The sequence below is a fragment of the Drosophila miranda genome, chromosome 3 (genome assembly GCF_003369915.1).
Source record: "Drosophila miranda strain MSH22 chromosome 3, D.miranda_PacBio2.1, whole genome shotgun sequence".
In the NCBI taxonomy this organism is placed as follows: domain Eukaryota; kingdom Metazoa; phylum Arthropoda; class Insecta; order Diptera; family Drosophilidae; genus Drosophila; species Drosophila miranda.
The window spans coordinates 5,298,117-5,323,151 of NC_046676.1; the positions used below are offsets into that span (position 1 = coordinate 5,298,117).

General features: G+C 47.1%; 2 protein-coding genes and 1 pseudogene across 2 annotated transcripts; 2 read left to right on the top strand and 1 right to left on the bottom strand.

The window, feature by feature from the left end:
• Positions 1 to 1,072: 1,072 nt before the first annotated feature.
• Positions 1,073 to 3,667, top strand: LOC108160241 (histone-lysine N-methyltransferase, H3 lysine-79 specific). Its single transcript, XM_033392277.1, is given in 7 exon segments — positions 1,073 to 1,187; positions 1,259 to 2,196; positions 2,198 to 2,407; positions 2,478 to 2,574; positions 2,636 to 3,224; positions 3,227 to 3,286; positions 3,350 to 3,667. Coding segments are annotated over 7 exon segments (2,157 nt in total). The 5' UTR covers positions 1,073 to 1,118; the 3' UTR covers positions 3,544 to 3,667.
• A 1,203-nt stretch (positions 3,668 to 4,870) lies between these two features.
• On the bottom strand, positions 4,871 to 6,172 carry LOC117188419 (protein regulator of cytokinesis 1-like; the record flags this gene model as incomplete). The annotated part of the gene is made up of 1 exon (XM_033392278.1): positions 4,871 to 6,172. A coding segment is annotated over one exon (1,302 nt), but the record flags the coding sequence as incomplete, so codon positions are not given.
• Positions 6,173 to 13,004: 6,832 nt separating this feature from the next.
• Positions 13,005 to 15,912, top strand: LOC117188416 (annotated as a pseudogene).
• The last annotated feature ends 9,123 nt before the right edge of the window (positions 15,913 to 25,035 follow it).

The following is a 25,035-nucleotide window of genomic DNA, read 5'->3' on the forward strand; positions in this document are numbered from 1 at the left end:
TATGTCCGATTTGCCAAAGTGATACTTATTGGTAGGAGATGCTACCGTAAGTGTATGGCCTGATGCCAAATTTTTATTGAAGATGTCCTGTTGACTGCTTCAATCTGATGTCCAGATCGAATCCTTTCACTGTAGCTTGTTAGACAGTTTGAAAGGATGACCAAGGTCGGGGTCACCAAATGTTAATGTGTGTGTGTGTGTGTGTGTGTAGGAAGCTGGGTTGCATACGGTACATAAACCGTCTACAGTTTGGTCGTCGCAACTAGAACTTGAACCAGTTGGACTGCGGAGTGGGTATCCTACGGTGCGCAAGTGAGGATCTGAAGACACGGCGACAGCCTCTGATGATTGCGATGGAAGATGAGTGACAGGCAGCTATGGTACTGTTTCTGATACTGATTTTTATTGAACAAATGCATCTCCTTATATAGCTAGCAGTGGTATTCTTATTCTATGGGAAGGAACGCACAGGCTCCTTGTGAGTGTATTTTTAGATTGGGTACACTTACTCTGTGCGGGGGTTATATTTCAGTGCATTTACTTAGGTACTTGGCGGCAATAAAGTAGATAGTTTATTGCTTGATCCCTTTTGGTGGGTTCGAGTTTACAAGTGCTATTGTCTATTCTTAGTTGCTAATGTATTTTTCGTGTCGTCATATTCAGTTACATGAAATGACATGGACAATTTTATTTATTAGTATTTGTGTATAAGATTGAACTGTATATTCCTAATATTCATTAAATACATGTCTGTGGCTGAACAACGAAGGTTTAAGCAAGTGAGTATAAAAAGTAACGCAATTGAGTATGGATGTAACGAAATTTTTTACATTTTGGTGGTATTTGTTGCTTGTCAACCGGTGTCTGGACATTTTTCTACTTTATTTCGTTATTTTCAAAGATAGAAGAAGCTTGCACGGAATATCAAATTGTGGAATATGTATAATAGAGCTTGAACTCGTCAAAATATTTTTGGTATATTTTTAAAATTAAACGGTATATATTGGTATATTTCTGAGGGTCGGACGGTATATTTGATGGATAAGTCCGCGGTCACACTGGTCAAACGAGAAAAAAAGAAATTTGTTTAAATTTGTGTAGATTCTCATTTGTGCCAAATGGATGATATGTTGGATATAATGGAGCCGCTGTCGCGGATGCAGCTGAAACTGGAGGAAATCCGGAAGGTATTTTTTCGGCTGCAATGGACATAGAACACGGCGATCAATATGGCGGCGCGCTTGTTTTTTTTTTGCAGGCTCACTTTAAAGAGCTGGAAGAACTATTCTACGGCGTCAAGACCAAAGATGCCAAGGCTGCGGACAATGCCCCGGCGCAGAGCGAAACCTCCGCGGTGACACCACAGCAGACCCAGAAGCGTCCCAAATGGCTGACCGCTCTGACTGAGAACACAGATGATTCCCAACGTGAGTTGTGCTGTGGGCTAAAAGAGACCAAGACTCACCTTGCACTCTCCCCAGATGCCCCTGATGTCACATCAGAGTCCTCGGGCCGCCAAAGTGCGCGGTTGAGCAACTCCCAGCTTTTGGCCATTGCCGAGGTGGAGAACCTGAACAGCATAGCCTCGTTAATGCCGCCGCTACCGGCACCGACTCTAGCCGACACCACCATGAGCTCGGGCCGGCCGCAGCGGGCTGCCAAATTGAAAACGGGAAAGCTGCTCAAGGAGCCCTCTCTCATCCGAAAGATGCGTCGCCCCAGCGAAGAGGATTCGATCCGGGTGAAGGTGGAGAGCGAACAGCGCGTCTCGCAGGTCAACGGCAGGACGCACAACATAGCACCGGATCCCAAACCGTCAGTTGTGGAGGAGACACAGCCACAGGAGCCACCACCAACACTACCAATAGAGCCCATCAAGAAGCCAGCCGAAGTCTTCGCCTCCAAGAATGTGTGCGTCAAAGTCAAGCGGGAGAAGTTTACCGGCGAGATGCCGCCGCCCCTACCGGCCACAGATACCACATCCACAATTTTGGAGACGGATGCTACCAGGTGGGATGAGACTGCATTCAGCAATACTACAACGGCATCCGAGATGTCCAAGAAGGGGCGAAAGAAGAAGAAGGATGGCGCCTGCCATCGGCCCATCAAGGTGGAGCGATTTAGTGAAATTGATAAAAACTCGCCCGTCTCCTCGCGGACACGCAAAAACAGCACCGAGTCGCGCAACCAGGAGCGCTCCCACCGATGAAAGCCCCAACATTGCACCGGCCGACGCCACCTTCGAAGTTATTACTAGCAAGAAGGGGCCACCAAAGCCAGTGTCAGAGCCAAGGCGGGACAGTCTCCTGACAGAGGATGAGTCGCTGGACGACAGGGTACCAGTGGCGAAATTTCTCTCGAATGTGAAGACCATGAAGCTGCCCGGCCGCACCCATGAGCTGTTTAAGTGAGTATGAGTAAAATCTGGAGACTATTTGAATTGGAGCATCAATACTTCCCTTTTGACCTGCCCACAGTCCGCTCTTGCAGAGTCCAGTGAAGATGCGCGTGGAGGCCTTCGAAAATGCGGCCATTGCCCAGAGCAACTTACGCTCCCAGCGAGCCAAGGATACGGTAAGAGTGCAGTGCTCTCCCTCGTTTGTTCGGGAATTGATGATTGATGTTCCTTTTTCAGGGCACGAACACGAGCAACACGCCCAAGATTGGCAAGTTGCAGCCACCAACTGTGGGGCGCTTTTATACGCCCACTCAGACCTCAAGTCAATTGCCCGTGAGCTCGGCCCAGCCCAAGAAGGGCCCCATGAGTGCCTCGAAGGCAACGACGCTGCTGAAGACTGCCACCGGGACCAACCTGAAGTCCACCAGTTCTGCATCCACCAAGAGCCTGTTACGCGAGAACAGCGGCGAAGACTTCCGCAAGGGTCTGCACAGCCTGGCCGAGGAGCGCAAGAAGCTGCGTGAGCAGAAGCATCAGCAAGCCGCCCAGCAGCGAGAGGCAAAGGAGCGGGAGCGAGCCGAACGCATTGCCAAGCAGACCGCGGAACGCGCCAAGAAACAGGAGGAACGAAAGAAGCTGGAGGAGCGCAAGCGGCTGGAGGTTGAGGAGCTGAATCGTAAGATGCGCCAGAAGGAGGAGGCCGAGGCCCTCAGGAAAGCCAAGATCCGGGAGCTGGAGAATCAAAAGCTGGCACAGTTGACCGGGGCCAAGAAGAAGATTCTGCCACCGCCGCCGAAGACAAAATACACATGGGACATGCTGCACGAGCCACCGATGACGAGGGCAAGGTCACCCACAAGCGTCCGCCAGCACCCACCTGGAGTCGCAGTAAGTTAGCGTTTTCTTTAGCCAGTGTCTGATCTAATCTAAAATTTTGTGACCCATTTTCAGGCCATGTACGCGGCGTAGCGATTGCCATGCAGAGCCACTGTCCCACCGATGTCATCGACAGCTTCTTCTCGGTGGCCCCCACCACTCCGGACCTGAAACTGATTTTCCCCAACATCGATCCCAGCCAGCTGAAGCGCAACTCCAGCGTGCTCTGGTCCACGCCCCCACGCTATTCGGAGCTCCCAAAATACTAGTTATACACAAACACGTATGTATATAAAATAATCCCCTGTTTTTCTTTCTGTTTCGTTCTATGGAAATATAAATGAAGTTTAAATTAAATAAATGTATTTGCGAAAAGTAATGCAAGATACCGCACGATACCACTTCCATTCCACTTGATTCCCTCTGACACTAATACCCAACTGCTTAAGAACTATTAAAGCCGCCGGCGTGCTCAATTCAATTTGGGTTCGTTGGTATGGTCCGGCGATCCGCAATCGTCGGCTATGATACCTAGTAATGTACATTTGCCGAACGAGATTCTTTTCCTAGATGACTGTTTTAGTATGGGCTTATCCCAAGTAAATAATGTTTTTAATAGGCTAAATAAGATTTTAGACTTAATTTTTGTTAGTTCGGATATAGATTGCCATGTTACATGTTGCGAACTCCCCATCGCGGAATGTGACATGCATCATATGCCGTTGGAATTCTTAGTCAATTTCCATTTTTATTCGCCCTGGGCGGAACCATATTATGAATGCTTCTTTTCTAGTGTAAGCCTGAATGCTTGTGTGGTTCGGTTGTCCTTCTTGAAGATAATTTAATTTTTATTGGGCCAACATCGAAAATAAATGAAACAGAGATAAACAGATAAAGGTACATAAAATAAAATCAAACATAAAACGCAAATAAAAATTCCAAATTCCAAAAATATAGGTACATTTTAGTAGTAATTTCGATAGATAATCTCATCGTGGATTCGGCCACATGCGACTTTCACCCGTCGCCGGGTTGCTTCAATTGATTGCCAAATCGAGGCCTCTCCTCCTGATTGACCGCCTGCTTTGACGGTGTGTTGGCGGCCGACGCCACCGAATTGTGGTTTACGAGGACATGGCGAATTCGTGGCACAGCCACGCGATTGCGCTGATGCTGAGCCCCGCCGACGGGCAGCACTGAGGAGCGACTCGTGGGCACAAATTCGTCATAGGAGATCCCGGCTTCGCGGTCATTTTCAGTGCCCAATCCCCCGCTGCGACGCAATGTGTTGTCCAGGACGCGGACCCGCTTTAGTGGCGACTTGGACGCCTTCAGCTGGCTGTTGGCCAGCCGATACCCCGAAGAGCTGGCGGCTGCTGATGGATTTAGTCGCTTGTGCAGATTCCCAGTGCTCTTGGTCATATTGGGAGTGATCAGCTGGATTGTTGGGGTCTTGCGCAACGACATTGTCGAGGTCGACATTGAGGACATGTTCTTCAAAGTTCGGGGCGTGCGAGGGGCCGTTGAACCGGCAGTCGGCGGTGGCATCATCAATTTGCTGCTGCTGCCCGTCCTCGTGGTGGGCGGGGCCTTCTTGCGGGCCGAGCTCTGCTTGGCCTGCCGATAGTTCTCCCATTCGCCAGCCATCAGCTCCAGTATGTTCTCGCCATAAACCAGAAACGGGCCATGCGATTGCACCTCATAGGCGTGCACCAGTTCAGTGATCTGCTGCTCAATCTTGGGCAGCTTCGAGATGGCCTTGCGTTCCTTTTCCTCTTTAAGGAGCTGGCCGCCACGATTTTTGAAACGATTCGGCTCGTTGGCCTTTGCCTCTAGAGCCTGCATGCGGGACCAAAGTTCTGCACGGCTCTCGTACAGATCGAAAATCTCCTTGTTGCACGTGTAGAAGCTCTTCAGATCATCCAGCTCCAGCTCGTGCAGCTCCAACAGGTCTTCGTTGTAATACTTATTGTAGTAGTTGAAGAAACGCTTGCGCTTCTGCTGGCTCTTGAGCGTTAGATCCCACCACTTGCTTATCTCGACGCGCAGCTGCTCGATGAACGTCTTGGGGTTCTGGCTGCGCAGTGCCTGGCAGCGCTGCAGCTCCGAATGGAGGATGTCATAGGTGCGCTGCGTATTCTCGGTGCACTCGCGCACTCGTCGCATGGCGCTCTCGTCCGTCTCCTGGAGGCGATCCCACAGCACGTAGATCTTCTCGCGCATGTCATGGATTTTGGAGCGCAGCTCCTGGATCTGCTCGGCATAACTGTTGCGCATCTGCCGCAGCCGCTCTAGTGTCTCTGGTGTTAGATTGTGGCTCAGATCGTTCAGTAGGCGATCCTCTGCATCGGTCTGGGGCATCAGCTCGAGCATCTTCATGTCATGCTTGATGGCCTTGCGCAGCTGGTCCAGCTCCGTCTGGCGCACTGCGCGCTGAGAGCGCAGGTTGTCGAGATGGTCGCGAAAGCCGTCCATCTCATCGGGCAGGGGCAGCGGGTCCGCCAGTAGAGGGAGCGGCAGTGCGCCCAGCTCTTCGCAGAGCTGCTCCTGCTGGAGCAGCAGCTCCCCGATCTCCGCCCGACGTTTCGAGAGCTCCTCGCGCAGATGCTCAATGCTTTTGTCCAGCTTCAGCTGCCATATGATCAGTGGCACATCGTCGGGCCTCTGACCAATGTCCACCGTCTCATGAAGGAGTCGGGTGAGGTCGCTGGCCTCGGCTCGGAGTGCGGCTATGTCATCCAGGATGGCCGCCTGCTTCTCCCGCGACTCGGTCAGCAGATCCGTATAGAAATTATCCGCGTGCGCCTTGAGTTTGTGCAGAAAGTCCTCGCATGTCTTCGGCTCGAACATGAGGGACCACATTGAATGGAGCTGCTCCACATGCTCGCCAGTCATCTCAAGGATCTCTCTCTTGATGGAGGTTGGGTCAACCATAGCCAATAGTAATGGGTCTTGTATTCGCGAATGGAAGGAATTTATGTGATGTGTGCAGGATTTCGATTGCACAATGTGTTGCTCAAGGAAAATGCCTCCGCACAGATAAGTGACGCCTCTCGTGTTGGCACAAATTGCACAATGAAAATTTTGTGTGCTTGATTTGACTCATGCCTCAAAGCACAAAACAAGTTGATTCTGATTGATGTGCGGCCAAAAAAACACCTACTTTATATTGCAAATAAGTTCCTTCAAGGTTTTCCAGTTGTAAAGATAATTTAGGATGAGAAATGTGTTTACTAAAGCAGAATGCCACCGCACAGACTCGAATGACGCCAGACAAAATTTCGGTAAATTCAAAATGATGCTATTAGGGATAATATGTTAAATGTTAATTGGGCTTCTGTTCTCTCGCATCCTAGTGTAGACACGTCCTATAATGTTTTCCTGCATACGGTCCGTCGTATTATTGGTAACAATGCTTCCAAAAGGGTGCATGGCTCCTATAGACTGCCGTGGTATACGAAGGGTCTTATGAAATATAAGAATCTTCGTAATAAGTACTTTAAACGATTTGGTAAGACCCGGGACCCTGTAGATTGCGCAAGGTATGTGCAACATAAGAGGGAGTTTGCTTTTTTAGGCAAATTTTTGTATAACCAATATATTGCCGACGTTGAGAGGGAACTTTAAGTCAATCCCAGGTCTTTTTGGCATTTTATAAAGTCCAAAAGGTCAACGAGCTCTCTTCCTTCCGTTATGAACCTGGGCAGCTTGAGCGCTAATACGGATAATGGTATAGCAAACCTTTTTTCTTCTTTCTTTAGCTCAAATTTTGAGCCATACGCAGCTTGGCACAGTTTCGATGTCTTAAACTCTATACCCTCGGTGGTCAATATTGGTACACTCGATGTATCGGAAGAGGACATTTTGGTGGCAATTGATGAATTCGATAATTCTAATAAACCCGACTGTGATGGCATTTCTGCCTTCCTGCTTCGCAACTGTGTTGTAGCGTTCTGTGAACCTCTCAAAATTCTATTCACAAATTCGCTGTTAACGGGTCAGTTTATTGGTAAGTGGAAAGCTGCCACGATTACGCCAATTTTTAAGAGAGGTACCAAAAATCTCATTTCCAATTATAGACCAATTGCCAAACTCAGCAATGTTTCAAAACTTCTAGAGCGAATCATTGCCAGAAAAATCACCTTCCTCATGAAATCCTACATTAGCCCAAATCAGCATGGTTTTATGCCGGGTAGATCAACAACCACTAATCTCATTGCTTTCAGTAATTTCTGCACTCGTGTCTTTGAAATGCACTCTCAAGTCGACGTTGTGTATACTGACTTTGCTAAAGCCTTTGACAAAGTCTCCCACTGGGCTTTAATAGCCAAGCTGCATCGGTTGGGGATTCATTCCTGCCTGCTCAGTTGGTTTAGGTCGTATCTTGAGCGGCGAGAGTATGTCGTATTGATAAATGGAAAGCCTTCGGCCCCATTCTTGGCTACTTCCGGCCTTCCACAGGGAAGTGCACTTGGTCCACTTCTGTTCTTAATTTTTATTAACGACATATGTCTCAGCATTCAAGCTTCTGAGCATCTGCTTTATGCTGATGATCTTAAAATCTTCCGATCTGTCAAAACCTTAGGCGATAGTATCCTTCTGCAGCGCGACCTGGATAGAGTTGCTCGTTGGTGCAGACTTAATTCGCTCCCACTCAACATTAGTAAATGTTACTTTGTTTCTTTTAGCAAGCGTGTCTTTAATGTGCTGGCCTCATATTCAATAGATGGCCATCCTCTCTTAAAGCAGACGGAGATACTTGACCTCGGGGTCTTATTTGACTCTAGATTTCTGTTTGCAGGGCACATGAATTTAATATTGCCAAAAGCCTATGCAATGTTCGGCTTTGTTAAGCGCAATTCATCCCAATTCAAGGACCCATATACAAGGCTCAGTCTGTACGCATTCCTTGTGCGCTCGCTCCTTTAATACGCTTCCATGGTCTGGAATCCCACCGGGGTCGTCCAAATTTCGCGCATCGAACGACTCCAAAGAAAGTTTCTGAAATTTGCACTCCAGCCTCTGCCATTTTCCATTCCGATGCCGTCCTATGAGTGCAGATGTCGCCTCGTGCATCTCTCCTCTCTCGAGGATCGTAGGACCATTGCGGCTCAAATATTTATTTTTGACCTTTTAGTGGGTAATATCGATTGCCCTGACCTACTTAGTAGGATTAGCTTCACTACGCCCGCCAGGAGCCTCAGGACCCATGCACCCTTTGCAGTTGATCTCCACCGGACCAATTATGGCTTTCATGAGCCCATCAGTAGGGCGCTTCGGCAGCACAATGCGCTGCCAGCTGGAATGCGCTTTGACTTTTGCCAGGGGAAGGGAGCCGTCAGACGGTTGCTTGTGGATTTCTTCCTGCTACATAATTAATTTACTAATGTTATTTTTTTTATTTGTTAATATAGAAATAAGTTAGCCTAGCCAGTTAAGGATTTTTTGATTCCGTTGGCGAATAATAAATAAATAAATAAATTCTTGGTCTCTGTGATAAAACAATAAACTGAAAAATTTCGTTGTGATAGCCTTAAACAGATACTGACTAGACTCTGCATTCATTGGCGACTTAGATGACAAATATTTCTTAAATTCTATAATATCCTTTTCCCCAGTGTATGCAGAATGTGTCCCATTCCGTTCCATGTTATGTAATGGTAATGATTGGAACTGCAATGTTCTGCGAAAATTAGCCCTACCATCCCGGCTGAGCCACTTTAATAGCCGAAAGCTGAAGACATTCGGACAGTCGCTAAAAGTAAAATACAAATACAAAAAAAACCGCAATTATTGGGCAATATCAACAAGACACATCCGGACATGCTTGTCGCAGCCGTTTTCTGTCCATCAAAATACTTGGCAGGGTACTCGCCATGTTTGGTCAGTTTAACGTACCCGGACTTGTACTAAATTTTGTATTGATGAGTAACTTTTAATATGTGTTTGATATAGACCACATGTTAGTCGGGTACCCTTTTCCACAGCTTCAAATAAGTCGTACGGAAAAATATGGAAACGGGTTTGGTAACTGAATCGGGTTGGAAACGGAAACGGCCAATAATAAAATCGTCAAAAGTGTGTTTCAATGTTATTATCCTCAAATTCGATGCGCCGCATTTTCTTTTTTAAAATCGTTTCAAATCTGCTTGGATAACAGAATTTGAATATTAATTCAATTAAATTAAATTAAATATAAATATTTTCACACGTATTCTGCGAGCAGTGGCTCTGGCATGTGGCCTTTGTAGCTCCTGCTGTTGCTGCAGTGGGTACTGCGGGCAGTGCGTGGGCCACGGCTGGTATGTTCACCGTGTTGTGCGATACTTTGGTATAGCAATTCGATTCCTACTATAGTTTAATTTTTTCTTATCCCGCGCCGCAGGACGGCCACTCGTGGGCCACCTCTCCTTGGGCTCTCCAGGAAAGAGATCAAGTACCTCCCTCATGCCTCCTGCAATCTGTGAACGGGAGATCGAATTCCAATGTGTTGTAATAAGTTCGTACTCCGTCGCAGATCAGCCTTTTGTGTGGCTCTCTCACCGGCATTCGAGTCTTGCTAAATTGTTTGCACACACGTTTGGTCCGGGGGAAGACAGCAATATTTTCAGCAGGGGGGAAGCCCTGCCGTGTGCCGTTCCGAGTCGTGCCCCAGTTTTTGGAGAGGCGACGTCGGTGCTACCGTGAGTGCCTGCTGGTCTTGCAGTTGCAATTGCTGGGGCGTCTGCTGTTGGTTCCTGCTTCTGCTTCCTCCAGAGCGTCCTCCCAGGATATCGTTGATGGAATGCTTTGTGTTCATCTGCTGCTGCTGGTGGTGGCTCCCACATGGGATGTGTGGTGGCAGACCAGGCCACCAGGGCACTCCATCGACGGGATAGAGGGGATGCTGGCCAGGGACCTGCGGCCAGGTAAGGGCTGTCCAGGAGTGAAGGGGCGGCGGCGTCCAGGTGTTGGAGCTGCTGCGACAGACCGGAAGTCAACAAGTTCAACACAGACTAAAGAGGATTCTCAAACAAAAGGTTCGTTTCTTTTATTAACTTCAACTTTATGCGAATGAGCCGTTCGTTTTAATCCTCGACGAGCTGCATGTTTGTTAGGAAAGGGAATGCTGCCAATGCCCTGTGCTGTGGGACAGCATTGACCCGCGCAAAAATTTGGCGAAGGAGAACACTGAAACTTAGGATGGATTTGGGGCCACTGCTGATCTATGGCAACAACAGATATTTAAACATAAGCTTGATTCATATTTATTTCGAAGGATGATATGATGCGATGCGAGTGCAGAAAGTCCACGCCGGTTAGGAGCTCACGCGAGAGACGCTACCATGATCGGGATACCACACAATAGCTAGATAATGCTCATGGCAGGAAGTGGGACATGTGGACGCGGTAAGGGAACCGTTTTCCCAGATTCGTAGATCTGGTAGATACGGTTATTCTCATAAATCTGCGCTTTTAGTTTTCTCGTATCATTTAACTAGATACTGGATACAAAATTAAGTTTCTCTAGCCTTTAAAGTCTCTGGGATCTAGGCGCTCATCGGTTCGCACAGACGGACATACATACATGGCTAAATCCATTCGGCTATTGATGCTGATCAAGAATATAGATACTTTATGAGGTCGGAAAAAATTAAAATTATCTAGCCTTGAAGGAAAGTGATTCATCAATCGGATAAAATTATGAGTTCGGAACTGAGGGTTATTCTTCATCGGCTTAACTCAGGCTGTTGAGCTGTTTCAATTGAGGGTTTTATTGGTAGATTAAGTGGGTTCAGGTGAAGAGGCGACTCTGAGTAAATGCTTAAAGTACGCTTGTAAACATCAAATAAAACTTCCCATTACATTTGTATACCCGATACACAAAATGAGTATTGGGGTATATTAGATTTGTGGTAAAAGTGGATGTGTGTAACGTCCAGAAGAAATCGTTTCCGACCCCATAAAGTATATATATTCTTGATCAGCATCAATAGCCGAGTCGATTGAGCCCTGTCTGTCTGTTTGTCTGTCCGTCCGTCCGTCTGTCCGTCCCTATCAGCGCCTACTGCTCAAAGACTATAAAAGCTAGAGCAACGACGTTTTATATCCGGTCTTCTGTGATATGTCACTGCAACAAGTATATTTCAAAACTTTGCCCCGCCCCCTTCCGCCCCCACGAAGGGCGAAAATCTGTGGCATCCACAAATTCAAAGATACGAGAAAACAGAAAACGCAGAATCGTAGGAAATGTCCATATCTTCTAGAGAGCAAAATCTGAACCAGATCGTATAATTATTATAGCCAGAATCAAGAAAACAATTTCATTCTTTCTCGCTCTGTCTCTCTCTAACACACAGGTTTCATGGTCGGTTTTGCGAATTGCAAAATATGAGTTCAGGGATCTCAGAACCTATAAAAGCCAGAGCAACCAAATTTGGTATCCACACTCCTGTGATATCGGACCTTGACCGTTTCGTTTCAAAATTTCGCCACACCCCCTTCCGCCCCCGCAAAGGATGAAAATCTGTGGCATCCACAAATCTCAGAGACTATTAAGGCTAGAGTAACCAAATTTGGTACACACACTCCTTTAAGATGTCACTATAAAACGTATATCTCAAAATTTCGCCCCACCCCCTTCCGCCCACACAAAGGACGAAAATCTGTTGCATCCACAATATTGCAGATTCGAGAAAACTAAAAACGCAGAATCATAGATAATCATAGATCATAGATCTATCAGATTGCTGAATCTGGATCAGATCAGATCATTATTATAGCCAAAAGGAACAAATAAATTTGCAGTGGCTAAGCAGCGCCCGACGTCACGCTAAGACTGATTTTCTGTCTCTCTCGCACGCACTCTTTGTCGTGTCGTTCAGTATTAGCGGCGTCTGCCAGAGGAGAGCCATACTGACTAAGTATCGGGTATAAATGTAGAGTTGCGGTGTCCGCAGCAACTCACAACGTTCCCCCTCGTTTAGTTTTAGGAAAGATGGCATGGATCTACAAGAAGGATTTACAATCAGTAACTTTTCCGCCATTTACCTAAAATCGATCAACTGTTTAAATAGAGGGACCCAAGTGGGCTAAGTTCGATTATTCATCGGTATATATTTTGGTATATTTCTGAGGGTCAGACCGTATATTTCAGCACTTAGTCCGAGGTCACACAAATTCTCTTGCCCCCGTTGACCGATTTTGCTTAAACCGTATTTTGTAAGCAATGCAATAAAGATAAAAACTGAAATTTAAACGGTGTTGTAAAAAATTAATGAAGTAATTGGATAATAATACGAGTATTCCACGAGTATATATCAGAAGTCAGACGTATATTTCGGTATATTTTTGTGGGTCGGACGGTATATTTGAGCGATAGGTCCGCGGTCACATTGCAGACGCGCGTCGCCAGGTTAACCGTCTACGGTATTTTTAATACTTTTCGGTATTTTTTCGGTCACAATTGAACCGACGGAATATTTACGGTGTATCGGTATATAATGGTATATTTTGTCAATTTAATCAATCTATTAATTTTTCTGTCTCTCGTTTGATATTAGCGGCGCCTGCCGTTCAACTTTATATAGCAATCCAATATTGCACGGAATATGAAAAACGTGGAATATGTATAATAGAGCTTGAGCTCGTCACAATATATATTTGGTATATTTTTAAAATTAAACGGTATATATTGGTATATTTCTGCGGGTCGGACGGTATATTTGAGGGATAAGTCCGCGGTCACACTGCAGACGCGCGTCGCATTGCCGCCATTTGAAAAGAACGAGAAAAAAAGGAATTTGTTTAAATTTGTGTAGATTCTCATTTGTGCCAAATGGATGATATGTTGGATATATTGGAGCCGCTGTCGCGGATGCAGCTGAAACTGGAGGAAATCCGGAAGGTATTTTTTCGGCTGCAATGGACATAGAACACGGCGATCAATATGGCGGCGCGCTTTTTTTTTTTTTTTGCAGGCTCACTTTAAAGAGCTGGAAGAACTATTCTACGGCGTCAAGACCAAAGATGCCAAGGCTGCGGACAATGCCCCGGCGCAGAGCGAAACCTCCGCGGTGACACCACAGCAGACCCAGAAGCGTCCCAAACGGCTGACCGCTCTGACTGAGAACACAGATGATTCCCAAGGTGAGTTGTGCTGTGGGCTAAAAGAGACCAAGACTCACCTTGCACTCTCCCCAGATGCCCCTGATGTCACATCAGAGTCCTCGGGCCGCCAAAGTGCGCGGTTGAGCAACTCCCAGCTTTTGGCCATTGCCGAGGTGGAGAACCTGAACAGCATAGCCTCGTTAATGCCGCCGCTACCGGCACCGACTCTAGCCGACACCACCATGAGCTCGGGCCGGCCGCAGCGGGCTGCCAAATTGAAAACGGGAAAGCTGCTCAAGGAGCCCTCTCTCATCCGAAAGATGCGTCGCCCCAGCGAAGAGGATTCGATCCGGGTGAAGGTGGAGAGCGAACAGCGCGTCTCGCAGGTCAACGGCAGGACGCACAACATAGCACCGGATCCCAAACCGTCAGTTGTGGAGGAGACACAGCCACAGGAGCCACCACCAACACTACCAATAGAGCCCATCAAGAAGCCAGCCGAAGTCTTCGCCTCCAAGAATGTGTGCGTCAAAGTCAAGCGGGAGAAGTTTACCGGCGAGATGCCGCCGCCCCTACCGGCCACAGATACCACATCCACAATTTTGGAGACGGATGCTACCAGGTGGGATGAGACTGCATTCAGCAATACTACAACGGCATCCGAGATGTCCAAGAAGGGGCGAAAGAAGAAGAAGGATGGCGCCTGCCATCGGCCCATCAAGGTGGAGCGATTTAGTGAAATTGATAAAAACTCGCCCGTCTCCTCGCGGACACGCAAAAACAGCACCGAGGTGGCGCAACCAGGAGCGCTCCATCTACAAAGACGCCCTCGAGGGGCCGCCCATCGAAGAACAGCAGCAGCAGGCTTCTGCTGGCGCCGCCATTAATGAAACGAACACCTTGTCCAACGCCACAATGGTGCTGGGTCCGGCTCCCACCGATGAAAGCCCCAACATTGCACCGGCCGACGCCACCTTCGAAGTTATTACTAGCAAGAAGGGGCCACCAAAGCCAGTGTCAGAGCCAAGGCGGGACAGTCTCCTGACAGAGGATGAGTCGCTGGACGACAGGGTACCAGTGGCGAAATTTCTCTCGAATGTGAAGACCATGAAGCTGCCCGGCCGCACCCATGAGCTGTTTAAGTGAGTATGAGTAAAATCTGGAGACTATTTGAATTGGAGCATCAATACTTCCCTTTTGACCTGCCCACAGTCCGCTCTTGCAGAGTCCAGTGAAGATGCGCGTGGAGGCCTTCGAAAATGCGGCCATTGCCCAGAGCAACTTACGCTCCCAGCGAGCCAAGGATACGGTAAGAGTGCAGTGCTCTCCCTCGTTTGTTCGGGAATTGATGATTGATGTTCCTTTTTCAGGGCACGAACACGAGCAACACGCCCAAGATTGGCAAGTTGCAGCCACCAACTGTGGGGCGCTTTTATACGCCCACTCAGACCTCAAGTCAATTGCCCGTGAGCTCGGCCCAGCCCAAGAAGGGCCCCATGAGTGCCTCGAAGGCAACGACGCTGCTGAAGACTGCCACCGGGACCAACCTGAAGTCCACCAGTTCTGCATCCACCAAGAGCCTGTTACGCGAGAACAGCGGCGAAGACTTCCGCAAGGGTCTGCACAGCCTGGCCGAGGAGCGCAAGAAGCTGCGTGAGCAGAAGCATCAGCAAGCCGCCCAGCAGCGAGAGGCAAAGGAGCGGGAGCGAGCCGAACGCATTGCCAAGCAGACCGCGGAACGCGCCAAGAAACAGGAGGAACGAAAGAAGCTGGAGGAGCGCAAGCGGCTGGAGGTTGAGGAGCTGAATCGTAAGATGCGCCAGAAGGAGGAGGCCGAGGCCCTCAGGAAAGCCAAGATCCGGGAGCTGGAGAATCAGAAGCTGGCACAGTTGACCGGGGCCAAGAAGAAGATTCTGCCACCGCCGCCGAAGACAAAATACACATGGGACATGCTGCACGAGCCACCGATGACGAGGGCAAGGTCACCCACAAGCGTCCGCCAGCACCCACCTGGAGTCGCAGTAAGTTAGCGTTTTCTTTAGCCAGTGTCTGATCTAATCTAAAATTTGGCGACCCATTTTTAGGCCATGTACGCGGCGAAGCGATTGCCATGCAGAGCCACTGTCCCACCGATGTCATCGACAGCTTCTTCTCGGTGGCCCCCACCACTCCGGACCTGAAACGGATTTTCCCCAACATCGATCCCAGCCAGCTGAAGCGCAACTCCAGCGTGCTCTGGTCCACGCCCCCACGCTATTCGGAGCTCCCAAAATACTAGTTATACACAAACACGTATGTATATAAAATAATCCCCAGTGTCAGTCTATACTCCGTCAAGTAAAGACGCGCCAAATCTAAGCAGCAGCGAGCGCACCGAAATCCAACACACAAAACCTAACACAAAAACATTGAAGTGCACAAAGCAAACTCCAAAAAAAACCAAAAACAAACACACCTAACGAACAGTTACAAAATTAAGTGCAGCGGGCGTCAGCCCTAGCCTACCTGAAATGTCGCGACCACCAGACCCAAAATTCCACGCACCGTGGGACAAATCATCGTTTCTCGAACCTAAATATATAACAATAAACAGAACAGACAATAAAACCTTCGAAAACGTGTCCCCCTTCATTATCAAAAAAGTCATTGACTTCCAATGCGGAGGGGAAGTTGACTCAGTCAAGAAAATCAGGGACGGTTCACTTCTCATTAAAACAAAAGGAACAGCCCAGGCAACAAAGCTCCTGAAAATCGTAAAATTCCACGACTTTCCTGTGAAAGCATCAGAGCACAAAACCCTTAACTCCTCCAAAGGTGTCATCTACTCCAACGATCTACGCAACATAGAAATAGAAATCATCAAAAGCGAACTCAAAACACAAAAGGTCATTGACGCAACTAAAATTCACAAACAGAAAGATGGCTTACTCCAAGAAACCGGACTGATTATCCTCACATTCGATACACCAACACTCCCACAGCATATTATGATAGGATACGAACGAGTAAACGTTCGCCCCCAAACGCCTCGCCCCCTCAAATGCAATAACTGCCAGAAATTCGGTCACCCAACCAAATACTGCACAACCACCAAAATCTGCAAAAACTGCTCCGTAGTACACCCCGCCGACGACGATCTATGCTCCAAGCCCAAATTCTGCAGCAACTGCAAACACAACACCAACATCCAAAACAACCACAGCCCACTAGACCCCAAATGTCCGGAATTTCTCAAGCAAAAAGAGATCGCAATTATCAAATCTTCCGAGAAAGTAGACTTCTTAACCGCAAAAAAAATATATTTTCAACGCAACACACACCAATCCACACCATACGCCGAGATAGTTGCAAAAACACAAACAGTAACATCGACCCCCAACCACCCTTCATCATCATACAACACTCAGACCACACACTACCAAAGGCCTATTACTAACTACGCAGACATCTCAGACTCAAACACACACCCATCCAAACCAACACAGCAACCCACCCAAGAAGAAATGGACATGGACACAGACCTCGAGGCAACAACTAAAACCAAAAACACCAAAACCATCCCAGATACCGACCGCAAACTCCGAAGCTGGACTAAAGAAAAGGACAAACTCAACCTAGTCACCAAGCCACTCAAGGCAAAAGATAAATCCGAAAAAACAAAAACTACAAACCTAGCGTCACTATCCAACAACACCCTTCCTAGCCAAATATACAACGAAGAAGAACTCTAAATAATAACAATAGTATTAACATTCATTTTAAGCCCCTTAGTAGAAAATACCAACACTAGTATGCAACTTAAAATTATGCAATGGAACATACACGGCTACAAAAACAACTACATTGAATTACAAAGTCTCATGAAATCATATAACCCCCTAATCGTTGCCCTACAAGAAACCCACATATCCAACCCCAACTATCTCCCTATCCCAACCAACTATTCAATATACTGCAGCTATAACCAGCTTAATGCTTTTGGAGGCACAGCCATCCTCATACACAACTCCATACCCCCACCCAAATCCCTCTCAACTCCGACTTTGACGCAGTAGGTGTCAACATCAAATCCAAATCCAAAGTCAACATCATATCCTCATACATCTCCCCAAACAAACCCTTCAACGCCCGCAATCTACATAACGTCCTGACCCTAACCACAAACGACCCCACCCTAGTCCTAGGAGACTTTAATAGCTGGCACCCCTACTGGGGCTCACCTAAGGCCAACCCAAGAGGGAAAACTTTAGCCTCCTTCCTAGACCATTCCAACTACATCCTCCTAAACGACAAATCCCCCACCCACTTCTCAACACACAAGACATTCACCCACATTGACCTCTCCCTAGCATCAGCAACTATTGCTCCAGAACTCCTCTGGGAAGTAATAGACGACCTCCACGGTAGCGACCACTTCCCCATACTAATCTCTCTCTTCAACAACCCATCCCTCCCAAACTTTACCTCTAAACCGTCCTTCAAACTGAAAAGAGCCGACTGGGACCTATACCAAAAACACATCCATAAACTCAACTCCACTACCCAAACAAGCGACAACGTCAACAGGGAAAACGCTCTAATTAAAAAAATAATAATCCATAGCGCCCACCTTTCCATCCCCCAAAACACCACTTTCTCCCTCCCCCGTACCGTTCCCTGGTGGAACAAAGAACTAGCAATCCTTAAAAGTTTAAAAATCACTAAATGGAAAAAGCTCAAACGAGACATAAACAACACCACCTACATAGAATATAAACGAGGGGGAACGTTGTGAGTTGCTGCGGAGACCGCAACTCTACAGTTATACCCGATACTAAGTCAGTATGGCTCTCCTCCGGCAGACGCCGCTAATATTAAACGACACGACAAGGAGTGCGTGCGAGAGAGACAGAAAATCAGTCTGAGCGTGACGTCGGGGGCTGCGTAGCCAGTGCAAATTGATTTGTTCCTTTTGGCTATAAAAATGATCTGATCTGATCCAGATTCAGCAATCTGATAGATATGATCATTATCTATGATTCTGCGTTTTTAGTTTTCTCGAATGTGCAATATTGTGGATGCAACAGATTTTCGTCCTTTGTGGGGGCGGAAAAGGGTGGGGCGAAATTCTGAGATATACGTTTTTTAGTGAGATCTAACAGAAGTGCGGATACCAAATTTGGTTACTCTAGCCTTAATAGTCTCTGAGATTTGTGGATGCCCCAGATTTTCGTCCTTTGCGGGGGCGGAAGGGGGTGTGGCGAAATTTGGACACGAAACGGTCAAGGTCCGATATCACAGGAGTGTGGATACCAAATTTGGTTGCTCTGGCTCTTATAGGTTCTGAGATCCTTGAACTCATATTTTGCAATTGACAAAACCGACCATGAAACCTGCGTGTTAGAGAGAGACAGAGCGAGAAAGAATGAAATTGTTTTCTTGATTCTGGCTATAATCATTATTCGATCTAAATCAGATTTTGCACTGTAGAAGATATGGTCATCTTCACCGATTCTGCGTTTTTGGTTTTATCGTATCTTTAAAAATGTGGATGCCACAGATTTTCGTCCTTTGTGGGGGCGGAAGTGGGCGGGGCGAAGTTTTGAAATATTTTTGTAGCAGTGACATATCACAGAAGTCTGGATCCAAAACATCGTTGCTCTAGCTCTTATAGTCTTTGAGCACTAGGCGCTAAAGGGGACGGACGGACGGACGGACGGACGGACGGACAGACAGACAGACAGGGCTCAATCGACTCGGCTATTGATGCTGATCAAGAATATATATACTTTATGGGGTCGGAAACGATTCCTTCTGGACGTTACACACATCCACTTTTACCACAAATCTAATATACCCCAATACTCATTTTGAGTATCGGGTATAAAAAGCAAATGCCAAATTCAAAAGAGCAATCAGGGAAGCTAAACAGAAATCGATTCTTGATTTCACAGCCCAAATACACCCTACCTCTGACACATCCTCAACATGGTCTAACATCAGACGACTATGCGGACTTTACCCTGTCAAAAACATTCACAATATCTTTAACCCCCACACCCAAACAGACACAACCAACCAAACCGAAATAGCCAACTCCTTCGCCCACACGTGGTCAGAAGAAGCTCATGATCGTAATTTCTCCCCAACATTCCGTTCGAACAAATCCCAAACAGACTCTCTTATTAACTATACCCCAACTCCATCAGCATTTGAAATCGAAAAGGACATTACATTCATAGAATTCTCATCAGCTCTGTACTCCCTGAAAGGCCACACCCCCGGCCTCGACCGAATCTCATACTCCATGATAAAAAACGCACCCCCCACCCTCAAAATCAGAATAATAAACCACTTTAACAAAATACTTGACTCATACATCCCTCAATCGCTCAAACTCAGCCTAGTCCTCCCGATCCTAAAACCACAAAAACCACTAACAGACATAAAATCCTACAGACCCATATCACTTAATTCATGCCTAGCCAAAACGCTCGATAAGATAGTGGCAAAAAGGTTGTGGTGGTTTGTTTTAAACAACAAATTAATTCACAACAGCCAACTAGGTTTTAAAAGAGGCAAATCGGTAATAGATAGTCTACTCTACGTAGACCACCTAGCTACCAGAGCCATCGCCCTAAAAAAACATCTCACCTTAATATCCCTTGACTTCACCAAAGCTTTCGACAAAATAGGAATCCACTCCATCATCCAACAACTAAAAAAATGGAAAGTAGGTCCACGAATATTACAATACGTCATAAACTTCATGTCAAAGAGGAAAATCCTGGTGAAAAGTGGCTCGAACCTCTCGAACACCTTCCCTCTCCCCAACGGCATACCCCAAGGCTCCCCCATCTCAGTTATCCTTTTTCTTATAGCGTACAACCCCTCTCTCCGAAATCTTATCCTCTCACAAGCAGATCAAATTCAGTGCATACGCCGACGACTTCCTCCTTATCATCCAACACAGCAAAAGGAAAAGCCCCACAACCGACATCCAAACAATCCTCAACCAAATAAACAGCTGGTGCACTCAGTCAGGTGCAGACCTATCCAAAGACAAAAGCCAACTTCTACACATATGTCGCAAACATAACTGCAAACCTAAATTCATTACTGGCAACACATCCATCAACCAAAACAACTCACTCAGACTACTAGGCCTCACACTTAACTCTAGATACAACTGGAACTCACATATCAAAAAACTCAAAATAGACCTTGCCAAGCCACTGGGCATTATCAAACACCTCTCGTCCTTAAAATACAACTGCCACACCTCATCACTTGTACAAATTATCAAATCTCTAATCATATCCAAAGTCGACTTCTGCCTCCCCATATACGGTTACGCACCAAAAAGCCAGCTTAACCGCCTGAAATCTACGATTAACGCAGCACCAAGAGCCGCCCTGGGTGCATTCCGCACCACACCCACTAACAACCTTCTATCCGAAGCCAACCTTCACACCTTGGAAAACAAGCGAGATTTTCTAACTGGCAAAATATTTAAAAACCTCATCCACGCTAAAGACACCCCCCTAAACTCACTCCCAAAAAACCAAAAAAAAAAAAAAACACAGACTGCTTGGCACGATTGACAGAGCCAAACAAATATCCCAGAATAACCTCATACCGTTCTCCCCGATTAAAACCTCCAACACCAATAAATTCAACATGACAACCATCCTTAAAGCAACCAACATCACCCTATCCAAACACGATAAAAACACCACCCCCAAAATAGTCTTCCACCAACTCTTCCACTCCATCAAATCCAACCTCCACCAACACACCTTCCTATACACAGACGGGTCCAAAGCAGCAGGCATTACCAGCTATAGCATCTGCAATGAGACATCAACCATAAAATCCGGACTACTTCCACAGTACTCCTCAGTCCTTTCCAGCGAAATCATAGCTATCCACGAAGCTATTCTACTAAGCCGCAACAAACGCGGAAGATACGCTATCTGCACTGATTCACTCTCCTCTATATCCGCAATTACCAATCCCAACAATTCCTCGTACTACCCCACCACAATCCGTAACCTCGTCACCAAACTTTTCCCAAAAATAACAATTATATGGATACCTAGCCACATTGGCATAAAAGGGAACGAAATTGCTGACATCGCAGCCAAAACTACCTCCAAACTACCCCTCATATATACCCCCAATCATAATTCTAACGACATCTCACTATACCTTAAGAAAATCCTCATATCTAAACAAACAGACCTCCTCACTAAGACTTCCCCCTGGTACCAACAAGTTATCAACCTATCTTCCACTCATCCTCCCCCCAAAAACCTAAACAACCTTAACAGAAGACACCAAGTCATCCTAAATAGATTGAGACTAGGGCACACAAGATTCACCAATGCCCACTACATGGATAAAACATCCTCCAACGCATGCCCACTGTGCCACAACCCAACCATAGACATAAGACACATACTATACACATGCTCCGCCCTCTCTCTTCAAAGATCCTTAATATTCCATAACACCGACCCCATGCAATACATCTCCAACCCTAACACCAAAAACGCAAAAATAATCCTCAACTATCTAGACCAATCTAAAATCATTCACTACATATAACCTCATAAACAATCATCCCTGTACATATACATATACACAATTAGTATTTTAGATAATAATTCCTCCACAACATATAATAACGTATAGAACCAACCCTGTACATATGTATATAAGTACATACATCCTCAAACGTATAATAATACTATAGTGAGCTTAAGGCCTCAGCAGCTATAGCCCCATACCCTGTTAATACCTAGTTTTAACTATTTATTAGCTTTATATAATAATAATAATAATAATAATAAAATAATCCCCTGTTTTTCTTTCTGTTTCGTTCTATGGAAATATAAATGAAGTTTAAATTAAATAAATGTATTTGCGAAAAGTAATGCAAGATACCGCACGATACCACTTCCATTCCACTTGATTCCCTGTGACACTAATACCCAACTGCTTAAGAACTATTAAAGCCGCCGGCGTGCTCAATTCAATTTGGGTTCGTTGGTATGGTCCGGCGATCCGCAATCGTCGGCTATGATACCTAGTAATGTACATTTGCCGAACGAGATTCTTTTCCTAGATGACTGTTTTAGTATGGGCTTATCCCAAGTAAATAATGTTTTTAATAGGCTAAATAAGATTTTAGACTTAATTTTTGTTAGTTCGGATATAGATTGCCATGTTACATGTTGCGAACTCCCCATCGCGGAATGTGACATGCATCATATGCCGTTGGAATTCTTAGTCAATTTCCATTTTTATTCGCCCTGGGTGGAACCATATTATGAATGCTTCTTTTCTAGTGTAAGCCTGAATGCTTGTGTGGTTCGGTTGTCCTTGTGGAAGATAATTTAATTTTTATTGGGCCAACATCGAAAATAAATGAAACAGAGATAAACAGATAAAGGTACATAAAATAAAATCAAACATAAAACGGAAATAAAAATTCCAAATTCCAAAAATATAGGTACATTTTAGTAGTAATTTCGATAGATAATCTCATCGTGGATTCGGCCACATGCGACTTTCACCCGTCGCCGGGTTGCTTCAATTGATTGCCAAATCGAGGCCTCTCCTCCTGATTGACCGCCTGCTTTGACGGTGTGTTGGCGGCCGACGCCACCGAATTGTGGTTTACGAGGACATGGCGAATTCGTGGCACAGCCACGCGATTGCGCTGATGCTGAGCCCCGCCGACGGGCAGCACTGAGGAGCGACTCGTGGGCACAAATTCGTCATATGAGATCCCGGCTTCGCGGTCATTTTCAGTGCCCAATCCCCCGCTGCGACGCAATGTGTTGTCCAGGACGCGGACCCGCTTTAGTGGCGACTTGGACGCCTTCAGCTGGCTGTTGGCCAGCCGATACCCCGAAGAGCTGGCGGCTGCTGATGGATTTAGTCGCTTGTGCAGATTCCCAGTGCTCTTGGTCATATTGGGAGTGATCAGCTGGATTGTTGGGGTCTTGCGCAACGACATTGTCGAGGTCGACATTGAGGACATGTTCTTCAAAGTTCGGGGCGTGCGAGGGGCCGTTGAACCGGCAGTCGGCGGTGGCATCATCAATTTGCTGCTGCTGCCCGTCCTCGTGGTGGGCGGGGCCTTCTTGCGGGCCGAGCTCTGCTTGGCCTGCCGATAGTTCTCCCATTCGCCAGCCATCAGCTCCAGTATGTTCTCGCCATAAACCAGAAACGGGCCATGCGATTGCACCTCATAGGCGTGCACCAGTTCAGTGATCTGCTGCTCAATCTTGGGCAGCTTCGAGATGGCCTTGCGTTCCTTTTCCTCTTTAAGGAGCTGGCCGCCACGATTTTTGAAACGATTCGGCTCGTTGGCCTTTGCCTCTAGAGCCTGCATGCGGGACCAAAGTTCTGCACGGCTCTCGTACAGATCGAAAATCTCCTTGTTGCACGTGTAGAAGCTCTTCAGATCATCCAGCTCCAGCTCGTGCAGCTCCAACAGGTCTTCGTTGTAATACTTATTGTAGTAGTTGGAGAAACGCTTGCGCTCCTGCTGGCTCTTGAGCGTTAGATCCCACCACTTGCTTATCTCGACGCGCAGCTGCTCGATGAACGTCTTGGGGTTCTGGCTGCGCAGTGCCTGGCAGCGCTGCAGCTCCGAATGGAGGATGTCATAGGTGCGCTGCGTATTCTCGGTGCACTCGCGCACTCGTCGCATGGCGCTCTCGTCCGTCTCCTGGAGGCGATCCCACAGCACGTAGATCTTCTCGCGCATGTCATGGATTTTGGAGCGCAGCTCCTGGATCTGCTCGGCATAACTGTTGCGCATCTGCCGCAGCCGCTCTAGTGTCTCTGGTGTTAGATTGTGGCTCAGATCGTTCAGTAGGCGATCCTCTGCATCGGTCTGGGGCATCAGCTCGAGCATCTTCATGTCATGCTTGATGGCCTTGCGCAGCTGGTCCAGCTCCGTCTGGCGCACTGCGCGCTGAGAGCGCAGGTTGTCGAGATGGTCGCGAAAGCCGTCCATCTCATCGGGCAGGGGCAGCGGGTCCGCCAGTAGAGGGAGCGGCAGTGCGCCCAGCTCTTCGCAGAGCTGCTCCTGCTGGAGCAGCAGCTCCCCGATCTCCGCCCGACGTTTCGAGAGCTCCTCGCGCAGATGCTCAATGCTTTTGTCCAGCTTCAGCTGCCATATGATCAGTGGCACATCGTCGGGCCTCTGACCAATGTCCACCGTCTCATGGAGGAGTCGGGTGAGGTCGCTGGCCTCGGCTCGGAGTGCGGCTATGTCATCCAGGATGGCCGCCTGCTTCTCCCGCGACTCGGTCAGCAGATCCGTATAGAAATTATCCGCGTGCGCCTTGAGTTTGTGCAGAAAGTCCTCGCATGTCTTCGGCTCGAACATGAGGGACCACATTGAATGGAGCTGCTCCACATGCTCGCCAGTCATCTCAAGGATCTCTCCCTTGATGGAGGTTGGGTCAACCATAGCCAATAGGAATGGGTCTTGTATTCGCGAATGGAAGGAATTTATGTGATGTGTGCAGGATTTCGATTGCACAATGTGTTGCTCAAGGAAAATGCCTCCGCACAGATAAGTGACGCCTCTCGTGTTGGCACAAATTGCACAATGAAAATTTTGTGTGCTTGATTTGACTCATGCCTCAAAGCACAAAACAAGTTGATTC